At 38.5% G+C, this 17,889-nt stretch overlaps 1 protein-coding gene across 1 annotated transcript in view; it reads right to left on the reverse strand.

Moving 5' to 3' along the window:
* The window catches only part of LOC102751140 (protocadherin-15), a 762,960-nt gene that overhangs the window by 183,614 nt on the left and 561,457 nt on the right, over positions 1-17,889 (reverse strand). The window contains exons 17-18 of the mRNA XM_081823172.1: positions 5,411-5,716; positions 2,415-2,639 (exon numbers count right to left, since the gene is read on the reverse strand). Coding sequence (XP_081679298.1) covers positions 2,415-2,639; positions 5,411-5,716 — 531 coding nt within the window. The remainder of the gene's footprint in view (positions 1-2,414; positions 2,640-5,410; positions 5,717-17,889) is intronic.

Genomic DNA, 17,889 nt, shown 5'->3' on the forward strand with positions numbered 1-17,889 from the left:
TCTCGCTGTGTCTTTCTCTGTCAAATAAATAAATAAAATCTTAAAAAAATATAAAAAATAAAAAAATAAAATAAAATAAAATAAAGGGGTGATCAGGGAACATGAAATGCAGTTTAAGAAACTTCAGTCCCAGATAGAGAACAAGACTTATTTAGAGCACATCTTGCTTGATTAGATGATATTTTTTGACCCAATCCAACTCCAATGACTTCTATCAAAAAAAAAAAAATCCACACAAATCAGTCTGCACTGAATCTAGAGTAGCCAAGTCAGAGTCTGTGATGGTTTAGAACGCTCCTTTATGAACCACACCCAACCTGAGAGACAAGGCCATCCCATCTGAGTAGCCATCTGTGGGTCTGAGAAGAATGTGCAGAAGATCATTAGTAGCAAGTCTTTTCTTCCTTTATTGTCCAAAACGCCAATAAATGGCCATTTTTCTATTTTAAATGTTTTTGTTTTTGTTTTGTTTGTGGTCAATTCCACCAAACCGTAGGGGTAGGCAAGTGTAGACCAGGGTAATCTGGCTTAAGCTTTTCACCTGGTCCTGAACCATTCCGCCATATTGTTAGTTCACTCAGGGCAGGCTCATCTTAACCTTCTTCATTTCTTTACCTGTTGAGATATTTTCATAGCCAAAACATTATCAGGTCCCTAAAGTGATTCTGTAAACAGATTTCTTAATTTCTAAATGTTACACCACAATAGTGTGGCAAAATCATATTTTAAAATATGAATTAAAGCCCCCCAGGCCACTGATGATTGATCCTTCTCCAACCTACTAGAACATCATTGTATTGGGAAAGAGACGCACAAACTGAGATTCAGGTGACCCAAGGAAAGATTCTAATAGATCAAATTTCTATTCCCAAAGAGGACTTAATGCTGAATAAAATTTTAACTCCCTGAAATACATAATTTCTTAGGCTAGAGAGACACACAGTGGGAGAAGTAGGTAAAAAGCCATTGTGGATGCTTGAGAAAGAAGGAAGTCAGACTCTGATAAAACTCTCCACACAGCTTTCACGCATCTGAGAATGGAAGGGACGTGTGTGTCCCAAGGTAGCTTAGGGGAGACAGCAGGACCCCAGGGAAGAATCATCACATGTGCACTGGCAGATAAGCTAGGTCAAGTGTAAAGAAGAGACAGTGAAATATTTCTGTGTCCCTCTCTGATTGCAGGATTACCTACAAAAAAACAACAAAACAAAACAAAAAACTAAAACCCAGACCCAAAGGTCTTATAGTCACAAACATTAGAGCAATTACCTACGTGATAAATAATGCCATGCTAATTACATGTTGGTGCAGTCTTTAACAATCTTCTGTGTATTCATACCAGCATTTTTTGTCTAAGAAAACTAGTAATATGTATTAGGTATTTATCAGTTAAACGATCAAACAAAAATTCAAAAAAGTGATTATTTCTTATTCCAACAATTCCATATTGCAGTGACCTACAAAAATGAACACAATAAAAAACAAAATAAAACAAAAAAAGACAAAAAACAAACCAATGAACATAGTAGAAACATTGCCTATGACCTTGTGTACCTTATGAGCTTGCATACTTCTAGCCCTCTCTTGACAGCACCTTTCAAGAATTGCAGTCATCCCCATTACCTATCTTCCTTTCATTCTAAGCAAAAATCCATCTGCAGAAAAGCATTTGTAATGCCTTCCCCATGGGAAGAGGGCTCCTTTGGGAAGGAGCAGAGGAATCTGAGAGTTTAGGACACAGCTCAGGTGACCTTTCCATACACTAACCTCTGAGAACTGATAAATCTCTCCTCCTGTCTTCTTTTAAAGGCATACCTTAAAAATCACTCGAATCCCAAAAGGTTGAAGATACCATGCTTTTTGAGGCAATCATTTGGCATGGGTTATCACAATGAATGAGATAAGAAATCTGGCGCAGCCAACAAAGGCCTCACAGTCACGGACCTTGAATGTGGCTGAGCCAGAACTTGACCCCGATTCCATTCAATTCCAAAGCTTATTTCATTCCAGAATCTCAGCTTACAAACTAAATAGCTCTGGGGCCTTAGAACTCTTACTTTTCCATAATCTTATCTTTTTAAAATTTTTAAATTGAAGGGTTTGGATGAAGTTATTATCCCTGGTGCTGTGAAATTTGGACTAAAGTCTGGAGAAATTGGGACTAGATTAAAATTCCAGAGCTATGGGAACATTCAGGCAGCCACTGTGGTTAAATTCTTATTTAGTGTTTCATTCAAATGTATCTTTCATACTTCAACGATACGGTTATTTCTCAAGTCTTACACATTCCAGACTCTAGGTTCTGGGTCTGGTATTACTGTGTTATTATGAATCATTGCCCCCAGATATTTAGTCTAGTACAGACTCAGAAGAGAGTACGGAGTCGGCTACCAGGAGTCATCTGTGCTCCTTACCTTTACTATCACTGTTACAGTGGCAATGCCTGGTGGCATCGTTCCATAAATATCGAAGGCCTCCACGAGAAACGTGATGCTTGCTTCCTGCTCTGGAAATGACTCATAGTCCAAGCTCCTTAAAAGTGAAAGTTCTCCTGTAAATGGATGTAGTGCAAAAAAGTGCTTTACTTCTGGGCTTCGGATCCGATAAGACACATTTGCTCCAAGGTCAACATCTTTGGCCTGTAACAAGTGAAACAGAAGGATGGTCATATCAGCACTGTTACAAACCAGAGGAGTGCAAGGTTGATGGAGGCCATGGGTCAGTACCCAGGACATCATGAACTTAACAATGACCGCAGGACATGTTTCCGAGACAAGCATTTTTGTTAAGTAATTTACCAAAGAGAGGAAGGAGAGAAAGAGAAACAGAGACAGAGAGACAGAGAACCATGACATTTTGTCTTTTTTTTAAATTTTATTACTGAGGCGCCTGGGTGGCTCAGTCGTTAAGCGTCTGCCTTCGGCTCAGGTCATGATCCCAGGGTCCTGGAATCGAGCCCTGCGTCGGGCTCCTTGCTGGGCAGGAAGCCTGCTTCTCCCTCTCCCCCTGCTTGTGTTCCCTCTCTCGCTGTGTCTCTCTCTGTCAAATAAATAAATAAAATCTTAAAAAAAATTATTACTATATTTATTTTCCCTGAGAAATCACTAACTAAAAGAATTAAACTACACTAAAGAAAAGAATATTGTCATAAATTATTGTGTATTATTTCCTGCTAATTGCATAACATTGAAAAATAATGTTTTAAATAAAAATAAAGTTTTACTGAGTGTTTTTCATAAACATGTTAGATTATTAAAGGAGTATAAGGAAACTAAGGAAATTTAAATAATAATTTCTCCTTACAGGGATCCTATGATACATTTCTAGAGATCAGTCTATTATACTCCCTTCATTTAATTAATCTTTATTGCGTAGTTATTATGCATGAGAAGCACAAGATGAACCAAGACACAAATCCTGCCCTCCAGGTTAATGTCTCAAAAAAACAAATAAACAAAAAGACACAAATATCACAATAGAAAGAAAACAGAGACATGGCAGCTGAGAGGTGTTCAGAATTGGGGATGACATGTTCTAGCTGCTGGTCTCGCAGGATGAGGAGGACAGACTGGCCAAGGCAGCTCTGGTGCAGGAAATGGAACGGGGTGGGGGTGGGGGGATGGGGAGATGAGCTGTGTTAGGATGTGCACACAGGAACCTATGCACCTGCTACGTGAACTTTTGTCTTGGCTCCCGGCAGTCAGTTACCAACATCACAACCAGAAGATATTGGGAAAACACAGATTTTATGACATCATTTTCCTATCTAAAATCCTTCTTGTTTTCCATTCCATTTTGGGTTAACCCCACTCTCCTGAACGTGGTGAGAAGGATCCATACAATTTCTAGCCCTGTAGCTCTTCCCTGTCTCCTCTCCTCCAGGATTTTGAGTGGGTTCATTCCAATGCCTTGAATAACATTTCTTCCTCTTTGCTAGAATAACTCTTCCTTGCTCCTCAGTTCACAATGTAGAAAGCAACTATCTAAATCTCAAGACCAGATTTCTAAACTCTCAAGATTAGGTTAAGAGTTCCACCTGTCATCTCTGAGGCCCCTTGCTCTTAGGACCTCTGTTGCAATTATAGATTTACTTGTCTGTTTGCCACAGCAGACTGAGAACCCCAGGAAGGCAGGAAATCTGTCTGGTCCACATTGGAATCCCCAAAGTCTAGCAGAGGAGTTGACATACGATAAACCCTGGAAATATGCGTGTTTAATAAATAGATGAATAAATGAATAGATGAAGAGAAGAATAAATGGAGAAATATGGACCTTTCCCTGGTTGGCATGACCTTTTTTAGATTTATTAATGTTTTTGCCTAAATATTTTTTGAGTTGAATTATGAAAAAAATACAAGTTCTTGATATCCATGCTAACAGAGTTCAAGTTGTGGACGGCAGGTCAAAGAAGGACTAGAACCTTTTTTTTTTTTTTCCCCAAAAATTATACTTCATAGACGTCTGTGTCAGAATTGAAAGGGTGGTTTATTAGAATGCAGATTTCTGAGCCAACCTAACCTACTGAATCAGAATGTCCAGGGTTTCTGGTACTATTGTAGCCAAGGACTGAAAAAAGGGCTTGGATGTGGGGACACTGTTTAAAAGGAGAGTCATGTCTCTGGGAGGATGTCAGTTCATTGAAAGTGAAAAAATAATGGGTTCAGCAATATCTTCTTTCTGTAAAATATAGGGAAAATCTCTACCTGTGTGTGTATGTGCATATGCATATATATACACATATATATGTACACACACACAAACATAAGTATATATGCACATACCTGGAAATGCACATTTACATATATGTAAATATGGAAGTGTTTACTTGAATATATACATATGTAGTTATATATGCACACACCCACATAATGCATATTTACATATAGATAAATATGGAAATATTTATTTGAATACATGCATACATAGGTATATATGCACACATCTGCCTATGTACATATTTACTTATATGTAAATATGAAAATATTTTATTTCATATTGTGTGAGCACAAAGATAAATGTCATAGAATACACTTACAAATTTAACACTGAGTATTCTAGAGGTACAAAGTGGGGAATTATTACATTTTTCTTTATAGACTATTGTATTGTCAATTTTTACAATAAATATATAGCATTGATTTTGTAAATTAAAAAAGAATTATTAAGATGTGTTATTTGATTTCTTGGAAAGGTACTTTTTCTCCTCTTAACTGTTGGTATACCCTAAAGTATGGTTGTTACATAAAACACAATATGCAATATTGGAACGATACTTCTATTAAATCTTTACTCCTTGTTTATCTGAAATTAGAATTTAATTGGGTGTGCTGTCTTTTTATTTGCTAAATCTGCAACCTTACAGCAGATCTTCTAATGTGGGATCCAGGAACTGTCTGCTTCCCCCACACACCTCTATCTGGAGGAAGGTGGTCCCAGCCGGCAGGTTCTCCTCCACGACCACAGTATACGTTGAATTGGTGAACACAGGACTGTTATCGTCGATATCCAAAACTTTGATGGCCAGTGTGAGCACTGAGTGACGGGGATGCACTGCTCCGTCCATGGCCACAACAACAAGCTCGTAGTAGTCCCTGACCTCTCTGTTAAGCTTTACAGCTGTGTAAATGCTCCCATTGGATGTGATGCGGAAGAGATTATTGAAGTTGCCCAAACTATAATGCACTTGGCCATTTATTCCAGCATCAGGGTCTGTTGCCTGAATAGAAATGAAAAACAGAGGAATTCACATAGTATGTTTTGTCATGCTTTTTGCACATTACATTTTGCTATGGTGCTCTGCTAGAAGGGGATAGTTGACAAATCATGGCATATTTTTAAAAGAAATTTTTTTCTCTCGGGACAAAATGAAAAAAGATAATGACAATGTAATGCAAAAGTCTAGAACTTGAAAAGAAATACACTGAAGTTGAATTATTCTTCATTCAGAATGACCGTGACATACATTGATAATATCATTAACAATAGCAATATTATGACAGAAAACTCACATTACAAAAATACTGGATTTTCCCTGTACTATCATTTCTTTAATGATTTGGAATTCTAAGTCAGGAAAACACATTTAGTTTTTAATTAATTTAACATAATGTACTAGATGACAACTCAAGATGCTATAGTATTTTTTGTTCAAGCACTTTGTATATTTATTTTCCTATATATTTTTTCAAGCACTATATATCTCATTTAATCCTCAGCATGTTCTTTTTTTTTTTAAAGATTTTATTTTTATTTATTTGAGAGAGAGCAAGAGAGGGAGAGAGAGAGTGCACAAGCAAGGGAGGGACAGAGAGGGAGAAGCAGGATCTCCACTGAGCAGGGAGCCCAATATGGGACTCGATCCCAGGACCCCAGCATCATGATCTGAGCTGAAGGCAGATGCTTAACCAACTGAGCCACCCAGGCACCCAATCCTCACCATGTTCTTACAAATAAATGCAATTGTTCCCATTTTGCAAATGAGAGAACAGTGTCTTACGGAATTTAAAGCTTTTGCTGAGAGTTACATAAAAAAATAAATATACAGTGCCCCAGTTCTGGGTATATATAAAACTACTTAATAAATATTTGTGGAATTAATGAATGTTGAAATAAATAAATGCATGTAACTGAGATTTAACCTAGATCTTCTCCCAAAGGCAAATGAGAGTCAAAGTATTGTAACTGGGAAGCGCCTGCAAAGGGCTCTTCTTTAATACTAGAATACAATCTCCAAATGATAATTGAGAATTACTGATATTATACTAACATATTAACTAAAAATTTTAAGTCACATAAAAATCACTTTGCATCAAATAAAATGTGTAAATTTTGAGTGAATATTCTTCCAGCAGAGTCTTCTGAGAATTAATCTTATCCAAACTCAATTGTGATATAAATGATGACTCGATCAACTATCATGCATTTTGTGTTCAATAATGTTACTGTTTTTTAAAGAAACTGGAGTAAATATTAGAAGCCATGAAATGTTATATAATTCTGCCCTAAACTGTTGCTAAGTAAAGGAAGGAAGACACTTGACTGCATTATTAGTTGTGGACACAATAAAATCACTTAATATCCACAAAGCCTGGACAGCAATAGGATGGATTTTAATAGTACAAATGCAGATGTATATTCAATTTTACAAACTCTGGCAAAGCATATTGGGGACACTGCTGAATGCTTATGTCTTGTTTGAAATGGTAATGTCCAGGGCGCCTGGGTGGTTCAGTTGGTTAAGCGACTGCCTTCGGCTCAGGTCATGATCCTGGAGTCCCGGGATCGAGTCCCGCATCGGGCTCCCTGCTCGGCGGGGAGTCTGCTTCTCCCTCTGACCCTCCCCCCTCTCATGCTATCTCTATGTCATTCTCTCTCTCAAATAAATAAATAAAATCTTAAAAAAAAAAAAAAGATATGAAATGGTAATGTCCAAGATGTGAGAGGTCATGTTTACAACCGTGCTCTTTCTCTACATCATAATGCCAGACATTCCAGTGAGATTTGCCTCTTTGACTCATCAAAACATAAATGCTTGAGGTTTAAACCTGAGAACAGATGGAGAAGGCATTGCAGGAATGCCCAAAGAGGAAGAAACACTGTGAACGAGTTGATGAGTTTCCATAGACATACATGCTTTACCTTTACATTGCGCCTAGAATTTTCCATACAAATTACTGACAAATTAGTCAAGCTTGTCAGTTAGAGGAAAAAACAAATGACAACACTAACTCCCTCAGGGGAAAAAAAAGAAAAACCCTTATTTTTTGTCTGAAATTATTGCATAATAGAAAAATGTACTCCAGTAATATAATATAAATAGGTCTTATTTTTTAACAGCAACATTTGTGGAATTTTCAGTGACTTTTTCTGTCTGTGGGAATCCTTATGATCACAAAATCAAATCATTTACATAACCAGCAATTTAAATGAGTCTTGTTCAAATTATGTTTTTATTCATCCATATAATGGAAGGCGTAATATATAATGATTCAATTTGACTAATGTGGCTATGTATGTATGCATACATGTGTGTGTATGTGTGTGGGGGGGGTGTTGTGTAGGTATTATTTTATACACCTCTAGCTGTTTAGCCAATATCTCCACAAGAATGCCTCATACATATCTCTGTTAGTTTTCTATTCCTGCCATAACAAATGACCACAAATTTAGCAGTTTACAAAATACAAGTTTATTATTTTATAGTTCCACAGAAGTTCAACTTGGGTCTCACCAGGCTACAGTCAAGATACAGGCAGGGCTATGTTTCTTTCTGGAGGCTGTAGGGTAAGCTCCCTTATTGGAGTTCCTTGCTTATTGGAGTTGTTGACAGAATTCAATTGCTTGAGTTGTAGGATTGAGATCCCCACCTCCTTTTTGGTTGTCATATGAGGACCATTCCCAGCTTCTAGAGGCCACCCGCAGTCCTTGGCTCATAGCCATCTCCTCCATATTTAGAGCCAGCAATAGTGGGTCAAGTCGCTCTCACACTTTTGACCCTCTCCTCTTTCTTCTTCCATCTTATCCCTCTGACCCATCCTCTTCCAGTTTTAAGGGCTTATATGATTGCATTGTGCCCCACTTGGACAATCTAGAACAATCTTCCCTGGGGTGAGCTCCTTAACCTTAATCACATCCTCAAAGCTCCTTCTGCTATGTAAGATAACATATTCATAGGTGGGGGCATATTTGGGCACCATTATTCTGTCTCATAGAATCAGAAGCTTAACATGCCCGTGATTGAACTCTTGATTACTCCAAATCTTGTTTACCTCCAACCTTCTCCTTTCAGTAAATGGTCCTTCTACCAACATAATAGGTTATATAAAAAGTAAAGTAGATATTTCTGAGCTCTGCCTCTTTTATCTTCTCAATTATTCATTCACCCAATAATTTGAGAAAAGCTTATTTAATACTATGTATGAGGCTCAGCTCCAGGCTGTGAGATACATAGTATATTAAGTATCAAGGTCCAAGACCTAATGTCATTTACAGAATAATCCCTATCTATCCATAATATGTTCCTTCCCCCCGTATATAATATCTCACTCCTAACCACCTTGGTCTGAGCCACACCAAATACAGCTTAGATCACTAAATTACTTGCTAATTCTTTTCTTTCAGTTATATCCCTTCAGAAAGACCTTTTATAAAAGAGAAAATAATGACGTCAGTCCTCGCATAACCTCCTTCAGCGAGTCCCATTGCCTTGGGCAATAGTCAAACCTTTAACACAGCTAAGAGGTTCCACAGGAAATGCTGCTTTCACTGTGTTCTCTCTAACCTCCAAACTTCTCCCAAGCCCTCTGCCCACAGGGCTCCTGCTATCACTCACCAGTCTCCCACTCATGCATCTTCCAAGCGTCAAGTTAAACATCATTTCCTCAAAGCAGTCTTCTCTGATTCCTGAAATGGAGATTAGACTCTCCTGTTGTACATATGCCAAAAGCTCCATACACCTGTCATTTCTGCCACTTTTGATAATTTCTAATTATGTATTTATCAGTGAGCTTATTTGTTTATGAGCTGGTCTCTTTTTGTACAATAAGGTAGGCCATAAGAGTATGGTCTGGGCTTTTCTGTTTTCACTGAATGCTCAATGCCTAGTATAGTGCCTGGTGCATAGTAGGCATGCAATAAATATTTAAATTCATAAATGAATTATATATATTAAGTTATATAAATGTATTAGTACTACTATGTAGTAGCTGTTAGAATTCTTAAATTTATTTTATTCATTGTATATCTATTGTTTGGTTTTACTTTGGCTCTTACTTTATTATCCTCTGTGATTTTAGTTAGGAATCTGAAAATAAAAACTGCGGAATTATTGGAATTGTGTCTAATACTTTGATCACCTTGGTGAAACTATTGATTCTATGCTGAAAAATATCATTTTTAGAAGAACATAGTGATATTTTATCACAACCTAAACAAGCATATCACAAGAAGTAAATATCTTTATACTTTTAGCATTTTGTAGAATGACAAGGAGGGATTATGCACGTTAAGGTGGCAAATGACTGTTCTATAAAAAGAGATTGCTATATTGTACTAGTGCTGATTGGTCTCAGTGTTCCCAGCATACTATTTTTTGATGTTAACTTTTGTATGTCACTTTTTCTCTCTAGGTCTCAGATATCTCAACCATAAAATAAAATATGTGGAGTAGGGGTGCCTGGGTGGCTCAGTCGTTAAGCGTCTGCCTTCGGCTCAGGTCATGATCCCATAATCCTGGGATCAAGCCCTGCATCCGGCTCCCTGCTCAGTAGGAAGCCTCCTTCTCCCTCACCCACTCCCCCCTGCTTGTGTTCCCTCTCTCGCTGTCTCTCTCTGTCAAATAAATGAAATCTTTAAAAAAAATATGTGGAGTAGAGAGAAGTTTTGAATCTCTTTTCCTACCATCACACATCTCAGAGATGAAATTCACAAACATGGCACAGATAATCAATTACTACATGAATAAGATAGACTACAGAAGGATTTTCTATAGTTGCAATGCCATTTTCTCTGTTCCATTGAATAAAATATATGCAAATTAAGTAAACAGACACTACTATAGATTTAACCTAATAATTAATATTGGAACAATGCAAATGTAGTACCTACATTGGGAACCAGTGACTTGTACGACACTTCACATTTGATTGTAACAACCCATACTTACAAAGTGCTGGTCTAGAGGACTGTGAGGACACTTGCTCTGACAAGAGACTGAGAGATAAGAACAAACTTCCATTTCAGAATGAACCACCTGCATTCCCCAAACTGCCGCATTAAGCATATTTTCCCTTGGGAACTTCCCAGTGCACATTAGCTCAGAGAAGTGCTTTATTAAAAGGTGTTCTTGGGGCACCTGGGTGGCTCAGTCGTTAAGCGTCTGCCTTCAGCTCAGGTCATGATCCCAGGGTCCTGGGATTGAGCCCCGCATCAGGCTCTCTGTTCAAAAGGGAGCCTGCTTCTCCCTCTCCCACTCTGCCAGCTTGTGTTCCCTCTCTCACTGTCTCTCTCTGTCAAATAAATAAATAAAATCTTTAAAAAAAAAAAAGGTGTTCTTTATTTAGGATTGTTGAATGGGAACTTCTTCCCCCATGTTTCATCTTGCTAAGAGGAAAGACATTTTAGCAAGACAACTGCTGTGCCTCTATTCTGTCTCTCTCTTGGGAGTGCTGAATTTGGTAGGAAGAATTGGGTAAATGTCTCCTCTAAGATCTGTTTGTAAAGACATCTGGTGGTTTGCTTGTTGAGCTGTATAAGCTCTTCCACTATGGATGCCTACAATTCTAGCCTCACCCGTAGAAGAAGAGCTATGTGGGTGAGCTTAGCTGTAGGCTGCAGCATTATCCAACCCCTCGGCCCTCCCACTAAGCTTCTTACCCGCCAAAATCAGTCACCCATCTGCCAGAGGCAAGCAACCTGGGCAAGCTACAGGATGTTTGTAATTATTATCTTCAAACCCCCCAGGTGTTTATAGCACAGTTTCCAAAGGGATTTCATCACAGACCCTTTTCCACTGCTGTTTGTTTAGCAGAATAGTTACTAATATCTTGAGGGACATACAGTTTGTTAAATCCTGCTATAGTTCACTGAGCAATGCCAAGAATAAGGCCTCCTTTTAATAATCTGTCCATGATATTGTTCATATAATATTTCCACTTTGTACTCTTTGTTCTCCAGGACACATTGAAAATGATGATTGTAATGGTGCATACTTTCAGCTATGTTGGGATTCTTAAAATGGTCTACAGTGAAATAGTAAACGGGAGAGAGAACATGAAAAAAATATATATGCTTTCAGCAGGACAGTGAGAGGATTTTTTCAAATGGCTGAAATTGATAGAAAAGGCCATGGGGAGAGGAAGAAATACCGGGTTTTAGCCATGGCTTTGATAAAGTAACTCTGGGTGTGAGTTTTCCTTATGCTACATTTCATGGAATGTTAGTTAATGTCCTTTAGGATGTGAGTACGTTCTTTCAGGGACAAAAGTGAGAGGAGGTAAAGAGAGAAGGGGAAAGTCTGGGTTCAAAGAAACAAATTTGGGAAACTGAGATTAAAGAAAATTTAAAATGTTTTATTACTTCATAATTCCTGAAGTGCCATTACTATTTTAGTGAATGAGATGAAGTACTCAAGGGGGGTACGTTATGCACCAGATTTAGAAATCCCGAGCAGTAGAAAGATCGCCTCCTTTCAACATGTTGAGCAAACTATAGAAAGAAGCCGAGACTCCTATGCCTGATCTCTTCCCACCCGCATTTTCGGCACTCCCTTATTAGGCACTCTCCTGTACAAGCTCTCCGCTCAAGTCAAATCAATTCTCCACATTTCCCTAGGACTCAGCATCTACTTTATGACATTTTCTTCAAGGCTTTCCACAACGATTCCTTTTTCACCTCTGAAATCCCAATCATCCGTCCATTCCTCCAATCCCGGCCCCACTTCTGCCTCTTCTAGAGAAAGTTCCAGCATTTGGAGATCATGTCATAAATAAGAATTCTATACTTGACAAATGCCTCTTTGTATCAAGTTAGTTTACACCCTTTTCCCACAACCATGAGCCCTTTTGGAAGGAACTTGTCTCATTATTCTCTGTGTATTGGATTTTTCAAAAATACAGCAATCTCTATCGTATAGTGGGATGATCTGTGGAAAGAAAATATCCAAATACATATTCAAGAGGTGGATTGTATAAAATGAATATTAGAGGGTTCATCTGCATAATGGGGCTTCATAGCTCAATGTCAGCTGAATTATAGAATGTGTATAATATGTTCAATATAGTAACAAGTGTACCCCTCAGCCCTCCTCGCCCCACACATTTTGACCCAATTCACCACAACTTAGTTTACTGAATGCCTAGCTTCCATGAAAGGATGTGCTTTTGATGCTCATGAAACAAAATACAGTAATATTCTGTAGGAAAATCCTCTAAAATGTTAAGGTAACTGAGACTCCCATCTAATAGAGACAGAGGAACTAGAATGTTTGCAAAATGCTATTTCCTTCCTTTTCCATCTCCTAATTAATTCAGGAGCATAAATAAGGTCATGTACGTTAAGTGACATGGGCTGGCTAAGCGAGGTAGTTCCATTTCTTTACTATTATAGATGAGTATGTAGTTGTTGGACAAGACAACCAAACACGAAACCCCTTATCATCAGCAATACTGTCAGGAAGTTTGCACTGATGTTTAATATCTAGCCAAGGAGCTCGGTGTGTGATGCTATAATGAAACCATTTATCTTCCCAGAAATCAATTAAAAGTTAATTAAAATTATTAATAAGAAAAATCACACATCTCTTCTTCTCTTGTACTACATCAAAGCGATAAACAGTAATAGCTGCAACTTTATAATCGCCTGTCCATGGTTAACACATTTTGTAATATACACCTTACCATGGGGTCTGCTTTGCGGTTACTTTGTGAATGCCTATTGTTTGGGAAATTGGCTGATAATCCGAGGTCGAATAAAGACCTCACTGGACAAAACTTGGAATATCTGATAGAAAAACTTCTGGAAAATCTTTAATCATTAAAATCAAAGTTAGAGTATAGTAACCAAAAACTTCCTTAAGAAAGAAATCAGATGATATATAAGGGCATTTATTGAAACAGAATTTATTGAATATTTGTTAAGCACTATTTTATAGCATACCACTTGAAATGGGAGCTGGGAAATGTATTTCTCATACATTATATTCATCTTTGCTTTTCCTCATTATCCTTTTAGAGTGGCCTACTAGGTATTCTGTCACATCAATAGAAGTAGAAGCCCATTGCGGGGGTACTTACACTGGGGGCTACCAACTCTATGGAGACCTAAAAGCATGCCTCTTAACATGGTCGGAAAATACTGGGACAAAGCCTCAAAGGACAGTCTGAGATCTATAACCTCTTCCATCAAGAAGTCTCTGGGGAGACTACTTGTGCATATCTTCAGTGACTAATCTTGATTTGAAGTATGTTTTATAATCCTACCCATTCAGATGAATGTTTAGATATGAAATAATTTCTGTTTATTCTCACAAAAAATCAAGTACCTATGAAGAGCTTTGAGGACAGAAAGAAAACACAGCTATTAGAAAGGTGTGAACTCCCAGGTAACACCTAATTAGCCTGATGTGAAGCCTGGAGGGAACCTAGTTCTACTTTTTGCTTGTCCTTTCCAGCAATGTGAGAGGCTGTGTGCTTCTTTCTCACCTACAGGTGGGAAACACAGAAGTTGTTGGGCAGGGAGGTCAGAAGGAACAGTGGGCCAAGGCATCCTTAATGATATTCCTAATGGAAATACATTTTTGTAAATTGTCTAACAACTTCAAAAAGATATAAAATAGTTGTCTTTATTTCTTCCAAGAAGCTGAGCTATATCAAGGGCTGTGATTTCCAGGGTAAAAAGAGAGAAAAGGGAGTGAGTCAAGATGCTGGCGAATTTTTCCTCTTTCCACACAGATGCCTTATATTCATTACTGAGCCATGACGAAGAGACCAACTGCCTAGCAGGTAGCAAGGGTACGTGAGCTCAAATCACCCCAAAACATAACCAGAGTGAATATTTTTTTAATCAAATACTGGGACTCTCAAATACTTAATGCCCAAAAGTCTAGAAAACCCATGTGTAAACTTGTGATTTCTTACAGGCTTCAGCTCTAGGTTAGAAGCCAAACCTTTCCCAAACCCACTCCCTGGCCTTGGGTGAGTCAGTCACTCTTGGCTTCCATCCTTCATCTGTGAAATGATGACGATGATGACAACCATTTATCTCACTGCCTCTCATGAGAATGGAACATACTTGCAGCATGCTTGGGACATATTAAGCAATCAGTTAAAAATAATACGTTGATTGTTACATGTTTTTCAATGTCTACTTAGAAACCATATTTTAAAAAAAAAAAGCTCCATTCTGTCCTAAACTTTTTTTTTTAGACTTATTTATTTATTATAGAAAGAGAGCATATGTAGGGGGGGAGGGGCAGAGGGAGAGGGAGAGAGAATCTCAAGCAGACTCCAGATAGTGCAGAGCCCCACAGGCTCTATTTCATGACCCCAAGAACATACCTGAACTGAAACCGAGTGGGATGCTTAACTGACTGCACCACCCAGGTGCCCCTGTCCTAAAGTTCTTAAGGAATATTTTTGGGTAAGACAAATCAGCCTATTTTTATTTGGCTTATTTATACATTTCATTTTCCTAGGGATCATTTTCAATTTGCTATAGTGAGTCTATTAGGTTCTATTAACATTGTTGTTCTCAACATTTTTTTCTGAGAATTTGTCTGTAGTAAGTAAAGAATTCAGATGTGAAATATCATCAAGCCTGTCCACACAGTGTTTTTAGTGCAATAAATACAAATATAAGGGAAACTTACATGATCAGATGATAAATAGCAGAAAGGAGAGAGCACTTTAGTTAATGTAAATAACAATGATGAACATATAAGGGCTTTCATGCATTAATTAAGGTGGTATTGTCACATGACAGAGGAATTTCTATGAAAAAGTGTATGTGATGATTTTATGGATACTGCCACATTGAGAAGTGTTTGCTATGTTTGGCCTGAGAAAGATCGGTTGCATTTTTGAAAAATCAAAAAATACATTCCAAGGGAATAATAGAAGAGAAAAGATGATAACTTTCAGGTGCATTTTAAAGTAATTTCACCATGGATTGGGAAGCAAATACGTATGTCAATGGGTGAGTGATCATAACTTGATCAAAAGTTGTGAGGCTTTAAAATCATTATAGTGAGAGTTGAACGGGGCATGAGAGTTATTTCACACTAAACATTTTCTTACTTGTCGTTACTGCAGCCTATCCTTCCAAATCTGAAAAGATAAATTCTACCCAGAGAAATCAGTAAATAGTATCCCCCACATAAAAGATTTGACAGTGGCCCATATTTTCTTCCAAACCTATGTCTTTTTTAGTGTTTTTAAATCCCTCCCACACTACCACAGAGGAAACCTCAATTAAACTGTCTTGAAGGGCTCTGGGATGCCTTCCCTGGCCCCCCAAGTCACAACAGCTGCCCTCCCACCGAGACTCCCAGCCATTCTGTCCTTATTTAGCGCTAATGACAATGATGCAGTTACCTGCTTATCTCCTATTACTACCCTTGATGCAACCTGAGAACACAAGAAATGATTGCTCATAGCGGACTTTCGAATGCTTATTCTTCCTACATGGTCAATGAATATTTGCTGAATAAGTGTTGAATTGAGGACTTCCTTTTCTTAGGCAGTCTGTGCCTTCCTTGAAAGTTTTGTTGAGTCTACCAAGAGTCAAAGCAATTACTACCAGTTACAGGATAAATCATATTTTCTCAGGACACTCAAGGGTCTCGTTCTAACCTTTCTGGACTTACCTCCAGCAAGTCATCCTTTGATACCAACTCTATGTTTTAGTCAAGATAGTTTATTTATTGTATCAGTCAGCTTTCACACAATTCTGACACTCAGTGGTCTGCCACCGTGGATGCCTATTTCTCATGTATGCAGCATCGGTCCCAGATTCCCTGCAGCTCTACTCTGACTGATTGTCTCCACTCCGGGAAGGAGGAAAAGAAAAAAGAGAACCAAGGCACATCTCCCTATGCTCCTGGCTGGAATTGGGACATAGCACCTACACTCTCTCTTCGTTGGTCAAGACAAACCTTGTATGACCAAAGTTGATGCCATGCTGGGGATGCACATGCTCTCACAGCGTGGGACAGCACAAACTGGGAAATGATAGTACCGTTGGTTCAACACTCTCATTGTCCTTGAAACACACCAGGCTCTCCCACCTTCCCTGAGAGTTTGCGTTTCTAAATCCTATCTAATTCTTCAAAACATGTCTCCAGGGTCACTCATCCTCTTTTTGGGAAGATTTTCCATCCAGCCTTCTGACCCTTCTTGCACTTAGCACAAGCCGGCCTACCTACCTTCCTTCCTTCTTTCTTTCTCTCTCTTTCTCTGTTTCTTTCTTTCTTTCTTTCTTAAAGATTTATTTATTTGAGAGAGAGCACACATGGGGTGGGGAGGCAGGGGGAGAGGGAGAGAGAGATTCTCAAGCAGAGTCCGTGCTAACTGTGGAGCTCAACTGGGGCCCCACCCATGACCCCAAGGCCACGACCTGAGCCAAAACCAAGAGTTGGCTGCTTAACCGACTGGGCCACGCAGGAGCCCCTAGCACAAACCAGTTTCTGTTGTTATTGATGTCTGTTGTGAGGTCGAATACTAAGCATCCAAGTCATTGCTCACCCACCCATTCCATAATGGGAGGCACCATTAGTGAAAAGATTCTGGGAAGGGAAGGTGTGACCAGTGGGAAGCTGGGGCATGGACGGAAATGAGGAAGAGAAACAAAAAACAAAAAAAACAGACATGAAGCCAATGGAAATAAACTATCTTTCTAGAGTTGGGTGATATTTAATGCAAATGAACTGAGTGTCAAATTAAGCCAGCCAGTTAAAGCAGTTACAACCTAGCCTACAGCTCTCTTAATAATAGAATACAAATTAACTCCAGGTGATTAAAAAGTAAGCATTAGGAAGAAGCATGTAGCCCTGTACTAAAAATTTTAAATATTTATTTGTCACAGAATGGTAAACACTCAGAGATTAGGACTTGGACGCTTCAGGAAAAGAGTTTTCATCAGGTTCATTTTCATACAACAAATCCACAAAATAATGTTTCATGTTCATTAATGTCTTTATACAGTTCCATAGCAAGTTGCAGGGGCCAAGGGCAGGTCGCCCCAAGATGGACCACTTGGGCATATTGATTATTTTAAAGAGTAGTTACTTCAGAAACAACTGGCAAGGACACTCAGACCCTCCTCTCTCCCCATGAAAGCAGGGAACAAATCTCCCGTATGAAAAATACTCCCATATTAAGAAGTAAAGAGATATCC

Source organism: Leptonychotes weddellii, chromosome 6 (genome assembly GCF_054177405.1).
Source record: "Leptonychotes weddellii isolate Sample4059 chromosome 6, ASM5417740v2, whole genome shotgun sequence".
NCBI classification, from domain to species: Eukaryota; Metazoa; Chordata; class Mammalia; order Carnivora; family Phocidae; genus Leptonychotes; species Leptonychotes weddellii.